The sequence below is a fragment of the Sinohyriopsis cumingii genome, chromosome 5 (genome assembly GCF_028554795.1).
Source record: "Sinohyriopsis cumingii isolate HCF-2022 chromosome 5, ASM2855479v2, whole genome shotgun sequence".
Lineage (NCBI taxonomy): Eukaryota > Metazoa > Mollusca > Bivalvia > Unionida > Unionidae > Sinohyriopsis > Sinohyriopsis cumingii.
In genome coordinates, this window is record NC_142965.1 from 93,909,036 (window position 1) to 93,925,642 (window position 16,607).

General features: G+C 33.8%; 1 protein-coding gene across 1 annotated transcript in view; it reads left to right on the top strand.

The window, feature by feature from the left end:
- Positions 1-16,607, top strand: part of LOC149799787 (multidrug and toxin extrusion protein 1-like) — a 100,661-nt gene that overhangs the window by 11,286 nt on the left and 72,768 nt on the right. The window contains exon 6 of the mRNA XM_089959171.1: positions 5,775-5,874. Within this exon, the coding sequence (XP_089815297.1) occupies positions 5,775-5,874 (100 nt within the window). The remainder of the gene's footprint in view (positions 1-5,774; positions 5,875-16,607) is intronic.

Genomic DNA, 16,607 nt, shown 5'->3' on the forward strand with positions numbered 1-16,607 from the left:
AGACATACCCCAGTCCTCAGTCAAGATTAGAACAAATGATAATGTGAACCAGTAGCTTGTTTTCTTATGCAGCCTCTTGGTTTTTAATTCCTCAGATATTTTACCTAGGTCTACACCTTATCATACCATATTCATGTCCCAGTGTAATAAGTTGAGGTATTGTGTATGGATATATTAAGCTATGATTCAGGCATATCAAGGTCATGTAGGATGTATAAACCCATGATTCAGGCATGTCAAGGTCAGTGCTATCAATAAAGATATGATTCAGGTGTATTGTGTGTTAATTGTGGCATCCCTGTTTAGATTAAACTCATTACTCAATTTTGTTTTGATGGAGTCTCCTTTTGAAATATATACTGCCTTGATTGTTAAAATCAAGTGACCAAGTTGGCCTTGTACTAGTTGTTTCAAAGAACTCACAGTTTCTCTCTGAAACAGGGATAGTGTTGCCATAAGGAATACATTAGCAGTGAAGATACTTTGAAACCATGGACAGATATTAAGTATTTCATACAGGTTTAAATAGAAACCTTTGAATGGCAGAGGTGGTAATACTACTACTACTACTAATAATAATAATAATGCTTTATTTATAAAGGTGTGACTCATTAGTCAAGGACTATTCTCCCTTGAGGCCCTCTGAGGAGAGCATAACAATGTACATTATATGAAGATAGCAATAATTACTGTTTATTTCAACATGTTTAGTATTAAAATACTAAATTCCATTATCTATTAAAAGCACAATTACATGCTCATGATATCTCTTCTTAAATATGCTAATATTTTCAACAGATTTTACATGTAGTGGAAGCTTGTTCCACATAACTGTACCAGAGTATTGGAAGCTCTTTTTAACTTGTTCTGTTCTTGGTTTGGGTACTAGAAGGTTTCCACGTGATATTGATTTTAACTGGTGTCATGTTGAAAAGGGCCTAAATAAGTTCTGAAGATAATCTGGTGCAGTTCCGTGTAGACATTTATATAAAAGAACTGCCTTGTGAAAATCTATCCTGTCATATATTGCGAACCCTTTGAGTTCTGTAAATAATGCTTTTGAGGGATGATCAATAGATGCATCTAAAATTACGCATGCTGCTCGTTTCTGAAGTTTATAAATTCTGTCAACCTCAGATTTAGCACAGTTTCCCCATACATTTGAACAATAATGCATTGTTGGAAGAATATATGACTTGTGTAGATTTCGAATTTATCGTAGGTAAAAATTTCTTGATTCTGCTGAGTAGGGCAATTTTGGATGACAGTGTTTTACAAAACTTATCAATATGGTCATTCCATAATAAATTATTGTCTACGATCACACCTTTCATGTTTGACATTTTCTAATGGATGATTATTTATTGCAAGAGATAGTTCTGGATTCCCTGATTTGTGTAGCTTTTGTGACGTTCCTGAAATCATACTTTTTATTTTACCTTCATTAATTACCATCCTATTTTGTTGTGCCCAGTTTTGGATTCTAATAAGGTCTGAGTTTAATCTCATTTGGATAACTTAAGTATCAGAATTAGATCGATACAAGGTTGCATCATCTGCAAACAAATTTATATTTATGGATTCATTACTTAATGGTAGATCATTGATATAGATAAGGAAGAGGAGAGGGCCCAAAACTGAGCCTTGAGGGATCCCTGAATGAATTGTGCGAGTTTGAGAGCTATTATTGCCAATGCTTACTTGTTGAGACCTTTGGTTTTGGTATGATCTAAACCTGTTTAAAGAAGGATTGTCGAACCTGTAACAGTTCAACTTTTGCAGCAGAATTTCATGATCAACAAGATCAAAGGCTTTCTTGAAGTCAAGGAAAACAATCCCAGTCATATGTCCAATTTATCCATTTTCTTCAGCCAAAGTGGTAAATGTTAAACTTTGTTTTGCAGAGGAACATAAATCTTCAAAGTGATTGAAGTTGTGAGAATTTCTCAGAGTTTAAAATAGAAATGCTTGAGCAGCAAAGGTTGTAATTATGCACATGAACACAATACACCACTCCCTCGATAACTCACGCACATCGGGGTCCAGAAACATCGACCGCACTATAAGTGAGGCGCGAGTTATCGAGGGACCTATAAAATAAGCCCAAAACCAATAAAGTGATTGACGACACAACGGAGAAATAATGGGGGGGGGGGGAAGGCAGATTATACTGTTGAATACTCACTTTATAATCGTTCTGAGATTAATTGTTAATAAATATCTCTTCATAACGGTGTACTTTATTATTTCCTCATAGGACAACATTAATTTCAGGATAAATTACAGTATATTGAGGCGATCATCAAAAATATTATTCCACGTGGTTTCCGTTTGCTTAACATGTGTACCACTTCACCCATTGTGTACTACGTCACCAATTTTTATGTTGAATTGGATACATTCTAGTTTTATTGTTTGATCCAAATTAGACGTTTTTTCATATACAAAAGATCAACTCTTTTCGAGAAACAGTGTCGATCGAACGATAGATAGATAAATAGAGTTGAATGTGATAGAAGTAAAATGGAAAAAAACAAAAAAACAAGGGTTAATCAGTACTAACATATTTAATTGGTCTACAAATTTAAAACAACGTAAATTAGAACAAGTTAATACTTGCCGTTTGTGCCACGCTTGACAAATATCAATTCACTTTTTGAAAAAATCAAATATTTGTGTGTGTGTGTGTTACTCTTGGTTTCTCTGCCGCCGAGCAAAATCCCTCAGATTTCTCAACTGCATGAGCTTTACGTAGTCAACATTTTGGGTCTCCAGCCACCTTATGGCAATATCAAAATATTTGATTGCTTCCTGTGCAGAGGGGTGGGGGTGCAACATCTGCGTCTGCATCACTTTCAACACTTGTGTTACTCCAGTTAGAATCGTCTTCTGCAGCAAATTTGTTCGCTATAGAAATAATTATAGTTTCATCTGACATGTATTCGGCTGTGGGGCAATCCTTGTCAGCACAAATCCACTCCTCCATATCATCAAGAGAAACGCACATCTCAGGACCATAAGTCTGTACGAATTTCTCCCAAACAGTCTCGGCATTAATGACATTAGTTTCACTGAAACATTCGAAGTCACTATCATCGTCGTTGTCTCTGTTACTGTTTTGCTTTACGTCAAAGGCAGCTCCAAGACCCTTAATCCAGCACCCGAGGTCTCTTGTAATCGATTTTTTTTTAAAATGCAACAAACACTTCCCCAAGTTGTTGATCAAAACAAAGCCGGCATGTACATGTAATTAGGTTCTCACAGAAGTACTCACGGGTTTCGATGTGACGGTCGATTGACTCTTTTCATGTTTTCAATGAACAGAATATGTTGTGATTATAATGTTTACACTGAAACCGAATTAAAGGATTAGAACGTGACTTTCACACAGGAAGACGTTTAATTGGTGTTTATTTCATTCTCTGTTGCCACCTGTTAGCATTTACCAGAAGTTTTCATTGATTGCTATTTCACCAGACTGTTTATTTACAGTATACTGACAACTATTTATCATAAAAACTTACATAATATATGATATCTTTAAACAGAGGTCTTGCTAAGATTTTAAAACTGGGTCTTTCTGCCTCTGAATTCAATCACTAATCATCAGTACATTTTCTCACTCGGCTGCTAGTCAAAGCCTTTGAACTAGCCGCCTAACTGTTGCATCATGTTTTTTTTTTTTTTTTTAATGTACTCTTATAAAATGGCAACAGTACATCAAAGAGTCTTTCAGTCACTGAATTCTGTCATTGTAAATATCAGCACAATTAACTGATCAACACATTTTCCCACAAAGCAGGTGGCTAAAACAGGACCGGCAAATCTTTGAATTTTCCCGTGCACCTATTACATGCGTACGGAGGACTCCCGCCTCAGTGATTTTCTGCGTCCCAGATCAAAAATTGGCGTTCAAATACGCGTAATTAAGCGTTTTCGAGATCTCTGAAATTAATTCTTCTTTAGAACTTGCAAATTTCAAAATATGGATTATAATTTTACGGGCATTAATCACCATTTTCGATGATAAAACGAGCAATGTATCAAGGTTTAATTTATCAATTCTTATCGTAATTTTTTCATGTTCAGCATATTTTAAAGATATTTTAAATACATTTTCTCTGGAAAAAATCGGGAGCCAAGACAGACACCGCGTTATAAGCAGGATTGCGAGTTATCCGGGCGCAAGTTATCGAGGGAGCTGTGTATACTGAAGTTATTGTAAGCGGCTGTTTGTATTAAATGGAGTGCTGCACCAAACATAAATCACCATAAATTCATAAGTTTACATTTAATTGGACATTTGAGGCATGTTTGATTAGACTGACATGTGTTTCTCTTCTACCTTTCAGTACCTTGGCAAACTAAAATTGTTTTCTAAAGTTGAAGAGTAGCATCGTTATTCTGAGTTTAGTGCCTATTTCAGATTATTTCAGGTCTTGGGGTGCTGTATCAAGTATGTTTTACAAATGTTTCAGTTATGGGAGAATTATCAACAAATACATAACCGCCAAGCATTATGAATTTTGTGTTACCATTTCAATTTTCATAATGAATTACACCTTAGCTTTATTATATTTTTAGTTAAATTGATTATCAAAATGAAGTCAAATAAAGTAATTAAAGATGTGTTCGTTGTTTCTTTTTAACTAGTATCATAAACCCAAAACATGATTTGTTTGAGAAAATTGTTTTAAAGAAGGTAGCAGCTTAGTTCTTGCATATTTGAAAGAGCACATATCATACATGGACATTGCTTACACCCTTGCATAGTATTCTATTTATAGCATTTGTATGTGATGAATTTCCAAGTAAACAGACTGGGACCTTATTTTGCATACACTTTATTGTAATTATGACATGTAACACTTCGAGTACACTTTTCATACTAAGATTACTCTCTTGTTTCCAACTAATTGCACTAATGTACCTTTCTACTGCTCACTAAGATCCATCCTGTACCTGTCTAGTGGTTGGCAGATATGCAAGTACTGTACACTTAGATTCTATTTGTACCTCTCTTGAAGTTGGCAGGTATGCAGATATGATTTTTGTGCTGGAAGAAATTATTTCATTCTCTGCTGGTCGTTGAATGTTATGGTGATGAACATATTTATTAAAGTTAACATAGGTGATTCAAGATAATTTTTGTCAGTATTATAATTTAATCAAGCAGATGTGTTTTGTAATGTGTTGTACAAGCGATGCCCATAAACTTTGACTATTTCCTACAAATGGCACATTTAATATGAAAATCAGCCATACTTTAAATAACGGAGAAAGTAAAAGGTAATGCAATATCTTTAAGGCAGTTTTCAAATTAGATTATGTATGGTATCTATTTGCAAAAAGGGTTATTGCAGGGTTATTATCATTAAGTGTTTTGCATTTGAAATATCAGTTGGATTAGTTCTGCTTTTAATTTGAGTATTTAAGTTTAAAAATGTTTTACAAACAAACCAAGCTCACAAGAGGGCCTACTCTAATTCAATTGATTTCTACTTACTGTGTTCATAAATGTATGCTTGCATAATCAGACCTTTTGTATTTGAAATAGCTTGAGTCAAGAAAATTGGGGTAATTTTTTTGTAAAACAAATTGACACTTTACAATCTCGGTATTAGAATAGCAGATAATCTACTTAGCAGATAATCTGTCTGATTCATTTAGAATAACTCAACCATTTTAGCTATACATTTTGGATTAGATTTTTGATTGCCTTTTGTGCCAATTAGCATTGAAATATATCGGTTTGTGATTTAATTTTTTTGCAGGTGTGTTGATCCTCTTAATGTGTTGTTTTCCTTGTTTTGCTGTTTTCCTGAATACAGAGCACCTGCTGAAGTTGATAGGTCAGGACCCCATGATTGCCAAGTAAGTGAATTTCCCTTATCTTACATCCAATAAGTATTATGTAACAGTGGACCTTGTAATTTGGATTGCCAAGGACCATTACAATATGTAGCTTATTAAGAAATCATTGTCACATAAACCTGTCAAATTAATACTTTGAGCAAAACAGTTTGCCAAAAGTGAACATAGGTTATACTCACTGAGCATAATACTGACGTGATTTAATAGAAATGTGTTTCTGTAAGATACCTGTGATGCCATGTTTACCTGTTTTTTTTTAATGCATAATACCTATCAGAGTCTTTCCATATATGTATGTATTGGTGACTTATGGATGATAAACTGTGTAAGGTTATGGAGCTGAACTGTAGAGTGATATTGAGATCAAGATATGAGTGGAAAAATTTACTTTGGTGTATTTGTAATGTAGTGCAGTGAGAAAACTGTACTACGAAAAGAGAGCTGAATAACAGAATTTTAATTAGTTTCTATTAATCCTGGTAGTGCGGAAGCCATATATTTATGGATAACATCACCAGGTTGTGTATACGGGAAGCAAACGTCACCTAGCTCAGTGTGCAGATACAATATAATTATATGGTACAGGACAGTGATGACTATGGATGTCCAATCTAGGTCAGTCATTAATCGTGTGCTAATAATAACAGGGAGATAGCAAATGTAATTGTCTAAAAGATCACAGCTCTGCATCACTGAAACAGAACATATGTGAAACAAATATTCAGATAGACTTATTTGCCCAGGAAAGTCAGTGTTAACAGTGGACAGTGATGCAAACAATATGGTGGCTTTGAAGCAGTTGCAGTCTCACAGATGTCCCATACTGAGTTGGCACTGATAGTATATATGTATGGGATAGTCCAAATTAGAATAAAGTTTTTTAGGGCTTTGTGTGGAGGAATAAATAGCAATATGCAGAGTTTTCCAAATTTTGAGAATTTTCTGCAGGAATATACTGCGTGTTGATAGGAAAGTGCTCTGACACTATCGTGTGTTGATATATAATTGCTATGACATGGCCATCCCATTCAGTAACAACTTGAAAGTTAAATACACTAAATTGAACTTAAACTAGTAGCCCAGTTTATCAATGAGTCTGTCATGTGTAGAGCCTTTTCTTATATTGGGTGATACATTGTATCATCAAGAGTGAGAACTGTATGAGCTTGAAAGGGACCAAAAACTGTTACCATTCATTTTACGACGGGGAAGGGGGTGTTGAATGTCGACTCCGGCATATTCCTTCCTTGCCTATCATTTTTAAAAATAAAAATCACAATGTTTCTACTGCATTATAAAGTTCATTTTGCTGTGCTTCTCTATCTCTCTCTCTTTCTCTCTCAACAATCAAGTTGAAAAAGAAATGGACGACAGAGAGATTCACTTCTTAATTTAACCACTCTTATGACAGCAGTGTGAAATGTATGTGACTTTTGGAATCTAATAATCAAGACCTTCATCCAATATCTGAACTTTTGACCCAGTAGAAATCTTTTTTTTCCCTAGTCAGTTTGTTTTGTTTTGTTTTAACAGAGCTTGTTTCTGAGGTAGGCCAATGATCTTAAAAAGCTTGATCTTTGTTTTTCTTCCTCAAATGTTTGTAGAAGTTATGATATGTTAAGATTGTTGCTGAGAAATTTTATTTCAAATAGTTTTGGCAAGTTGCAATTATTAATTATCATTGAAAACTCACAACTCTTGCTCTATAATTTATAATCAATAAGTATTTGTTATTTTTTTGGTAATAATGACTTTGAGGCATCTCAAATGTACAGCTCCACTCAAAAGAATACCTGAGAACCAGTATCACTATAATACATGTGTACTGGACACAAGAGCTCCCCAGTGTTTCAAACCAAAGAAACTTGGTAGCACACTGGCATTTTTTGGCTGTTTCATTACCATATATAACTGAAAATTGGTATGGGTACAACTACAGTTAGGAAGGTGGGCCAAACACTGTTGGTCCCAAAAACAAACAAACAAACAAAACCTAGCTGAACATTATAAGATGTATTAAAAATTAGAATTTAAAACAACTGGAGTTGTAAAGAAAGTTTTTCAAAAACTATGCTGTCGTACATTAAAGAATGCATTAATTATAAAAGCTATTAAAGAAATCAAATTCAGTCTGCATGTTAATAGATAGTAAAGGAAAGTTATGATGTACATAAGATTTAGTAATGAAGCTGGCAAAAAGACAAGTTTATGTAGTCTGAGTCTAGAAATAACCCTAAATGTTGTTAGTTCCACGTGTGAAATCCTAACTTTTTAACTATTTTTTATTTTGAAAGAAAAAATTTCGATTTGTTTCATTTATATTTGATGTGATGAAATAAGAGTCCACTGCAGTTGATAACAAACTTGCAGATGGATTTTGTGTCAGTTACTACATTTGTCACATGTACAGAGAGATACTTGTATTCATTGCATAAACAGTATTATCTTCACCTTAAAACATGACAGATATAATTGTTCTACATTATGATAATTATTATTTTACTTTCATAATTAAAACAACTTGATAATATTGAGTTCTTTGAACAATTAATGCTGTATTTAACTGGATAAAAGATTCTGCCAACATTATTATTTTAAACAGTCTTTTAAACCTTTCAAACACTAACATTACTTTTTGGTTGCTATGGCAACCAAAGTAAGTTGATAACTTTATCATTTTCAGTATGATTAGTATTTGTTCCTTATCAATGAACTATAATAATGAATAAAATTATGTTTTATATGGAGAAAATTTGTGAATAATATCTACATAAATATTGCACCATCTAAATATTGTACCATAATGAAATGTAGAGACATGTTGGAAAGTAAAGTTTTAATTATCTGGCATAGGCCTAAAAGTAATGAACTGAGGATCTGTGATATGTAGAAAGAAATGAACTTTCCATGTACACATTCAGAATGACTATATTTGATGGAAAAGTATACACTATATTTGATTTTTTGTGTCAGAGATTACTTTTCCACCCATTTTCTCTATTTGGTTGCTATGGTAACCATGAAAACATCAATTTCACTGACATTTTTAGTGTCTAATCTTCAAGCATATATGCATCAGTTTTGACAATTTCACAGCAATCTGATTATAAATACTAGTTTTGTAGTTGTTATATGAATTTGGCCTAAAAAGTCTGTATTGTTCTGAAACATTTCAGCATACACAGAGAGGGCAGTTAGGACCAAATCAGCACTGGGTTTCAAGGTCATCCCAAAACAACACAGCACTACCAGAGTTAATCTTATTTCATTTCTCATTTTGTTATCATCACAAGAGATAGTGTTATTGAAAATGTATGAGTGTGTGCAGTATTAGTGTTATATGACAAAAAATGTAATATTATTTGTGTATTTTCCAGTTTGTCTTCATTCTTTGAGTGGTTATCACATGTCCCAAGTATTCAACCTCACCTGTTTTAAGTATTTGACTAAGTGTAGAGGAGATCATGACAATTATAACATTTCTGGAAAGAAAGTGCCTGTTTTAAGGGCCATGCTTCGATGTATGGGAGCCCTAAAGCAATTACTCTTTCCATCCAGTCATCTGTCAGTCCAACAGTATATGTATGGGAGCCCTAAAGTAATCACTCTTTCCATCCAGTCATCTGTCAGACCATCTGTTTATTCACACTTCTTTAAACCAGCATAGCTTTGCAACTCTTCCACATAATTGGATGCCATTTGATGAGTGGATTGCCTATTACATATAGATATCCTGTTTTAAGGTTTCATCTTTTAAGATCCAATTTGAATGGTGTTGGCTCTTTTTCTTTCATTATTGCCTCTTCACTACAATAGATCCCTGTAACCAGCATGGCTCAAAACTATTCAACATATTTTGATGTAATTATTGTCTCCTACCTGCAGATTTGCTTTTATTTTGGAATAAAGTTATAGTCCCTGACATACAGACACACCATTTAAAGGTTTTAACATTTAAGATACAGTTTTGATGGAGTTATGTTCGTTCTTGTCTACATATTACATCTTCACTATCACTGTACTCAGTATTGTTCAGAACCATTCAGCATCTGTGATGTAATTATTGTATCATGGGTTTTGTCATATCATCTCCTTTTTGGATAGAGTTATTGCCCCTTACAATTTATGTTGTCTCTTAACATGGAGAATACTTTGTAACTGGCTTAGGTCTGTAACCCCTATGCATAATTGGATGCCTTTTGGGAGGTGCATTGACTTTTACATGGAGATGTACTTTTCAGTGGACGCTCACCAGTTATTATGTACTTTTAAGAGAGTGATGTATGTAAGGTGAAGTTGTTTGCATTTAAAACATGCACAATGGAGAAAATGTTGGCATACCTCTATGCTACATTAATGTAATGTGGATAATATTTCTTTGGATATTGTACTTTTGGAAATTGTATATGATCTAAGCACACTGCTACCTAAAATCACTGATCTCTTGTGCTAAAAAATCACAATTAGTCTAAAGTACACTATGCATAGCAGCTATTAAAATAGGGAAAATGAATTTTGCCAGACTAGACAATACCAGCTTCTGAAAGTGCAATGAATGAATTACCAAATATATAAAATGTAAAAAAAGTAATTGGCTCTTTTTTTCAATACAATTTACCTCTGAATTTCAATAAGTGAAAATGGCCAAGTGGAGCTAGTACTTTTTTGAAAGGTGCACATCTGGAGTAAGGCCAAGCTGTATACTCTATAACCCATATTACACCCATCAATCATACACCAAAATAAAGGGAATTAAAGGTTCTTTGACTTACACCTAAGATGTACAAGGTCTTTTTTAAAGAGCCAGTATAACCAGTGAGGAAAGCTGGGGAAATTCTTTTTCTTTAAAATTCTAGCACCACCTCATTGGTTTCATCTTCAGGTGAAGTTTTGATGGGGTTATTGCCCTTTTTTTAAATTCAGTATTGAATCTTGAACACAACATATCCTTGCACCAGCATAACTCAGGAGCCATTCAGTCTAGTGTTTACACTACCTCATGACCTTATTAAGGCTGGAATGGGTTTGGTCCCTTTTGAAAAGAGTTATGGCCCTTGACAGTCAACTTTATATCTTCACTTGTGATGTAGCTTGTAACCAACAGAGCTTAAGAACCATTCCACATATTTTGACCACTGTATTGTACAATGCATGATCTCCAGCATTCAGTCAAGGATTTAAGGATATGTGACCAATGGCCCTCGTGATATTTTCTAAACGGGCCATAGAGATTTTAGGGGATGGTATTAAACAAGGTGGCTGTTTTTTAAAGCAGAGAAGTATGGTTTTGGTTTTTTATTTTGTATACCCTCTGCAGTTTCATATACGGAATGATCATGTAAATTAACTGAGCAAAACAATGTAAATTAACTGAGCAAAACAAATCCTTATATCATTTGATTTAAATCCATATGTGATCTTTCTAATGTGATGATTCATTGCATTTTCTTTACCCTGAGACAGTCAGAGATACAAAGTTTGATTTTCATGATGTTCTTGCCATAGATGTGAGCAAGCCATGATGCTTAATGTTGAATATTACTTGTTACTAGCTTGTGCAAGCTTGTTACTAGCTTGTTGCAAGCTTGTGCAAGCTTGTTACTAGCTTGTTGCAAGCTTGCAGAGATTTCTTGCTACAAGCATCTGGGCTTTCAAAAATCAGACATGATTGTGTTTACCCCCTTCCAAAAAAACCCCTGAAAATGTGAAGGGGGCGTCTGGGAGTCCGAAGGCCCCTGTCCAAAAATGCATTTTAGACTCAACAGCTCCTGGTGGACCATATTATCATAATATATTGCAAAGTTTTACTTCATTCCAATGAAGTAATCTGCATATTTAATGATTAAATAATGTAATCTTATAGTTGCAATGCAGTGGAAAACAAATCTGTTCCGCCAAAACATCAAGTTTAATTCCATTGTTCAAGTTTATTCATTCACTGCAAGCTTACCCAAGGCTGCAGAAGCTTTATGTGTTCCCCTAGCTGCAAGTGTCACGCCCCTATGAAATGATCATGAATAATGAATGAACTGGCATGAACTGTTCATGAACTTGGTTCAAGAACCATTCATGAAAGTTCATCAAAAGGTTCATGAATTATTCTAGAATGTGCGTGAACTGAAAACAGTCCACAAATTGGATCATCATCATTCATGAACAAGTGCATGAACATATTCATGAACTATGATGAACAAAGTTTCTCAGTGATTCATGACTTCATGAACAGTGCCTATAAAACAAAATATGATTACCTGACAAGTCACAAATGCCTATTTCATCCTGAATCATACAATAACCTTAGATGGGGGATGGGGTTAATACAGTATAAAATGCAACATATTATCTTAAAAACTGTATTTGATTTCAGATAAATTTAAACTGACAAGTGATATTCTTTTTTTTTTTTTACCCTTAGCAACACTTTTTGTATGTTCTGTAATTTTTCTTTGAAAAATGTTCAAGAGATATTGGGGCAGTTGCCTGCAATCTACTGTTGAAGCATATTTCATCGTCATGGGGCTGTCTTTCAGCTGGGGTTTCTCCTGACCAATCTTCTTCCAGAGATTGACCTGTCTGATAACTCTTTTGTGAAGATGTTCAGGGTCTATAATTTAATCAAATCCTGTCCATTGTCACTACTGAATGTCTCCTTCTGCAACTTAAGCTGTTCCATCCGATTACTGTTTGGATCTTTAACATTGTTGCAGCAGTCACAATTTAATGTCTCTTCCATCTTGAATCCTCCAGTTTTCAAATTTTCCTCCTTAACCTACAAACTTCATCCTCTAACAATTTTACTTTTCTGCTGTCTGGTCTGAAAAAAAGGTAGCACATTATCATTGTACCCCACTTTACTTATTGGAATAATATGATCCAACTCAAAAATGATTTAAACCTTACATATAATACTGAGCATTTATATTATTGCAGAATTTTGTCACTGTTATATTAATTGAATCTGTCTAGCCATAGGTATAGTCACAGGAGACGGATGTTTTATTCAGTAAAATATGACAATTTTTTTGACAACGTCGTTACACTAAATAACCGTATATATTACAGCTAACGGTTATTTCATGCTTTCAAATATGTTCGCCATTTTTTATTGATAAAACACCAGACTTGTGTGGTATAGGCCCTTAGTATGTCACTAATGCATCCACTCCGACTCCGCATGTTGCGTATAGCTGCTTCCGGTTTCATCACGTTGTTATTTGCACTTTTATTGTGAACAGTTTCACGCATTAACTATTTTCTTAAGGTTTTTTTTTTTAAAATTACCAAATTACATCAGATTATAGAAATAGTGATGTCATGTAAAAGAAAACGATCTCGAACATCTCAACTCCTATCGATATCGTACCACGTATGGTATCGAGAACTGGGGGGTGGGGGTGATAATGTTTAGTGATTTTCAAAACTTCGATGAGCAAGTTTAAATTAGGTCTGAACAAAATCGTATCATGAGCTTGGTTATAAATAATATGATGACATATATAAACCAATAAAATATCCATATAACTTCTACTGAAATAATCGCGAATGACCAAGAAAAAGATACTCACCGTAATTTTGGTCATCCAGGCTTGGTACGCTTTTCCACCTAATTTTGCTCTCACCAAATCATTTCCTTCATATTCTTCAAAATCGCTTCTCTGCACTTCTACTTACTTAAAAAAAATGATATTGAAAATATTCTCATCTGTCCATTCCATGGAGTCCACGGTTTTTGTTCGAGGTTTTTGCCTAACCATCTGCATGATCTTTGGTTTCTGAGGAAGCTTAACTGTTGAAATCGCGCGCGTATATTAACCAATCATATCGCATCTTTTTTCATAGTCATCCAATCAGGATAATCGTTGTTAACATATTTCGGTTTTTACTGCAAATTGGCAACCAGTGACTAAGTTAGTAGAATATGCAGTTTATAACAGTAATGGAGAGAAGAAAAAAAACGTTAGAACAAAGTCATTGAAAGCTTTTTAAAGCTAATACATTTTGTTGATGCTGGCCAGAAAATATTTTCCCATATTAATTCAGAAATACTCAGGTTAAGTACACAAGTATTGAATTAAAGATCTGTATGAACATTTGTACAGTATATCATTTTAAAAAAAGAAGAAAAAATTCACCTTTATTTAAATTTCACTAATATTGTGAGAAGTTTGTATGATACATTTTCATGAACATTTTATGAATATAATGATATAGATATTTAATATACATTTTTTTAAGAAATACCATGGTATTGCATCAAAGTACTTGATTTGTTCATGAACCATTAGTTCATGACATTTCAGGAACTTCAAAGATATTATAATAGTTCATAAAAATTCATCAGTGTGTTCATGAACTTCAAGTACATGATTCATCAAAATTCTTGAAGTTCATGAACTTAGTTGAGGAACTTTCATGAACACTTCGTGATTGTTCATCAAGTCATGAATTTGTTTTCATAGGGGCGTGACAGTGATGGTGTCTGCTACTTGGATACGTGGTCTCAAACTTTCACAAGCAATGGATATATATATATATATATATATATATATATATATATATATATATATATATATGAAGAAACTTGTTGCAAGCTAGTTTAAATTTACTTTCTGAAACATACAAGAAAGCTTGCGCAAGCTAGTTTTACTTTCTGAAGAAACAAGCTTGCGCAAGCTAATTTTACTTTCTGAAGAAAACAAGTAAGCTTGCGCAAGCTAGTTTTACTTTATGAAACAAACAAGAAAGCTTGTGCAAGCTAGTTTTAATTTCTGAAGCAAACAAGAAAGCTTGTACAAGCTTGTGCAAGCTTGCGGTTATATCCAGCTATCTTGCCTAAGCCTGCACTAACTTGTACAAGCTTGCGCAAGCATCCATGTTAGCTTATAAACATCAAACTAGCTTATCGCAAGCTTACCGCAAGCTTGCCACAAGCTTTCAGCAAGGATGCATTTTGGTTTGGGTCCATTTGTATATCTGTGTATCCACCTATCTGAGAAGTTGAATAGCAATGTTATGCAAAAATCACTTAAGGTTGAGAAATTAAATTTGACAGACATATTTGTATGCAGATTTAATTGCCCTCATTAAATTTACAGGCCAGCAAATTTTCGCTATTTTATGACTAATTGGGACTTGGATTTTCTATCATTAAACTTGTTATGAAAATGAAGTGAAAATCACTTGAGATGACAAATATAATTTGGTGTTGCAGAATTGTATGAGTATGTAGATACTGTTTAGATTTTCATGATAGTAAATTTTTTATTTTGTTTTTATGCTCCTTGAACTTCTCTGCAGTACTTCACAAACACAAATCCATATTTAGTACCATTGGTGTATAGGATGAAGAGACAGAAGTTCTTTTTAATGATTTGACAGGGTATTAGCACTTTCATTTATTTTGTTTTGGTGATTTTCCACAAAAGGTCATCAACATGTTTGCTAATCAGGTCTTGTGAAGACATGTTTCCAAGTGCTACACTGGCTAACATTTAATGTTGGATTTAATATGAAGTACATGTAACAGGCAAAATGGACTGCGTTGTCTAAGCAATGCATATCACAGAATGAAGTGTAACCAGTCTAACTAAATGATCAGTCAGTGTCATCTAAGTGATACTCATCACAAAATACAGTGTAACCAGTCTAACTGACTGATCAGTCTGTTCATCTAAATAATGCACATTCATACCTGCCATAACACAAGATGTCATGATCAAAACAGTTGTTTACTTTCAAGCACCCTGATATAGTCTTGTTTTCAAAAACATGATTTTCTGTAATCTATGAAGCAAAAATGCATGAAGAAAATATCTCATATGCCTGTAATATATAGCATGCATAAATTGTAAACATTCCTTCCTAGAGGTCATTTAAATCATCCTTGGGGCAGTTTATACAGTAGCTTTTCATAAAAGCAATTTAAAGGCAAGGAGGTCAGGCATAAACAACCACCCGTTCACTTATTAAGTTATTGGCTGACAATAACTAGGATGATGTTTTAAGTCCTTTGAAGACTGCTGTGGGAGAGCCCATCATGCTAATTTGCATAGGTAAAGTTCACAAAGTTTAACAACTAAATTCATTTTAAGTTATAGGTAATTCTAAGAGATGCTAGATTCATGTTTGAAAGCAAAAGTTATTACACATCATTTTATTCAGTAAGAAGGTTTAAATAATCTATGTTCTGAACAGTTGCAATGTTTCTTTGATGTCCAATTTTTCTCCATATATAAAATGCAAAGAATGATTATTTAATTCGTCTGAATAGTGTTCAGGTGTGATTTACTTTTTACGGTGATTCAGGGTACAAAAGGCTATCAGCAAAGCAATCAGAGCCCAGCGAAAATAAATTTCAGGAGTCATGGTTGATACAGTTTAACTCTGTCAAGCACAGCAGCAAGGGTTAGCAATTTTTGTGCACATAGTACAAACTAACATATAGACATAAATCATTATTGGGTGTATGATGTCCATCAAAATTGAAATAACAGCAACACCAGTATGTAACATATTTGACACACTGAACTGAACATTCAGATTAATCTTTATTATTATTATTATTATTATTATTGCTATTATTTTTATTATTAGTAGTAGTAGTAGTAGTAGTAGTATTATTATTATTCATTATCTTCATCTTGCTAAAATACTAACTGTAAATTGACCATTGCTTTAGAGGATGATTTTAGCCATGATGTTGTTTGATTGAAATACAATAATAAGCACATGCT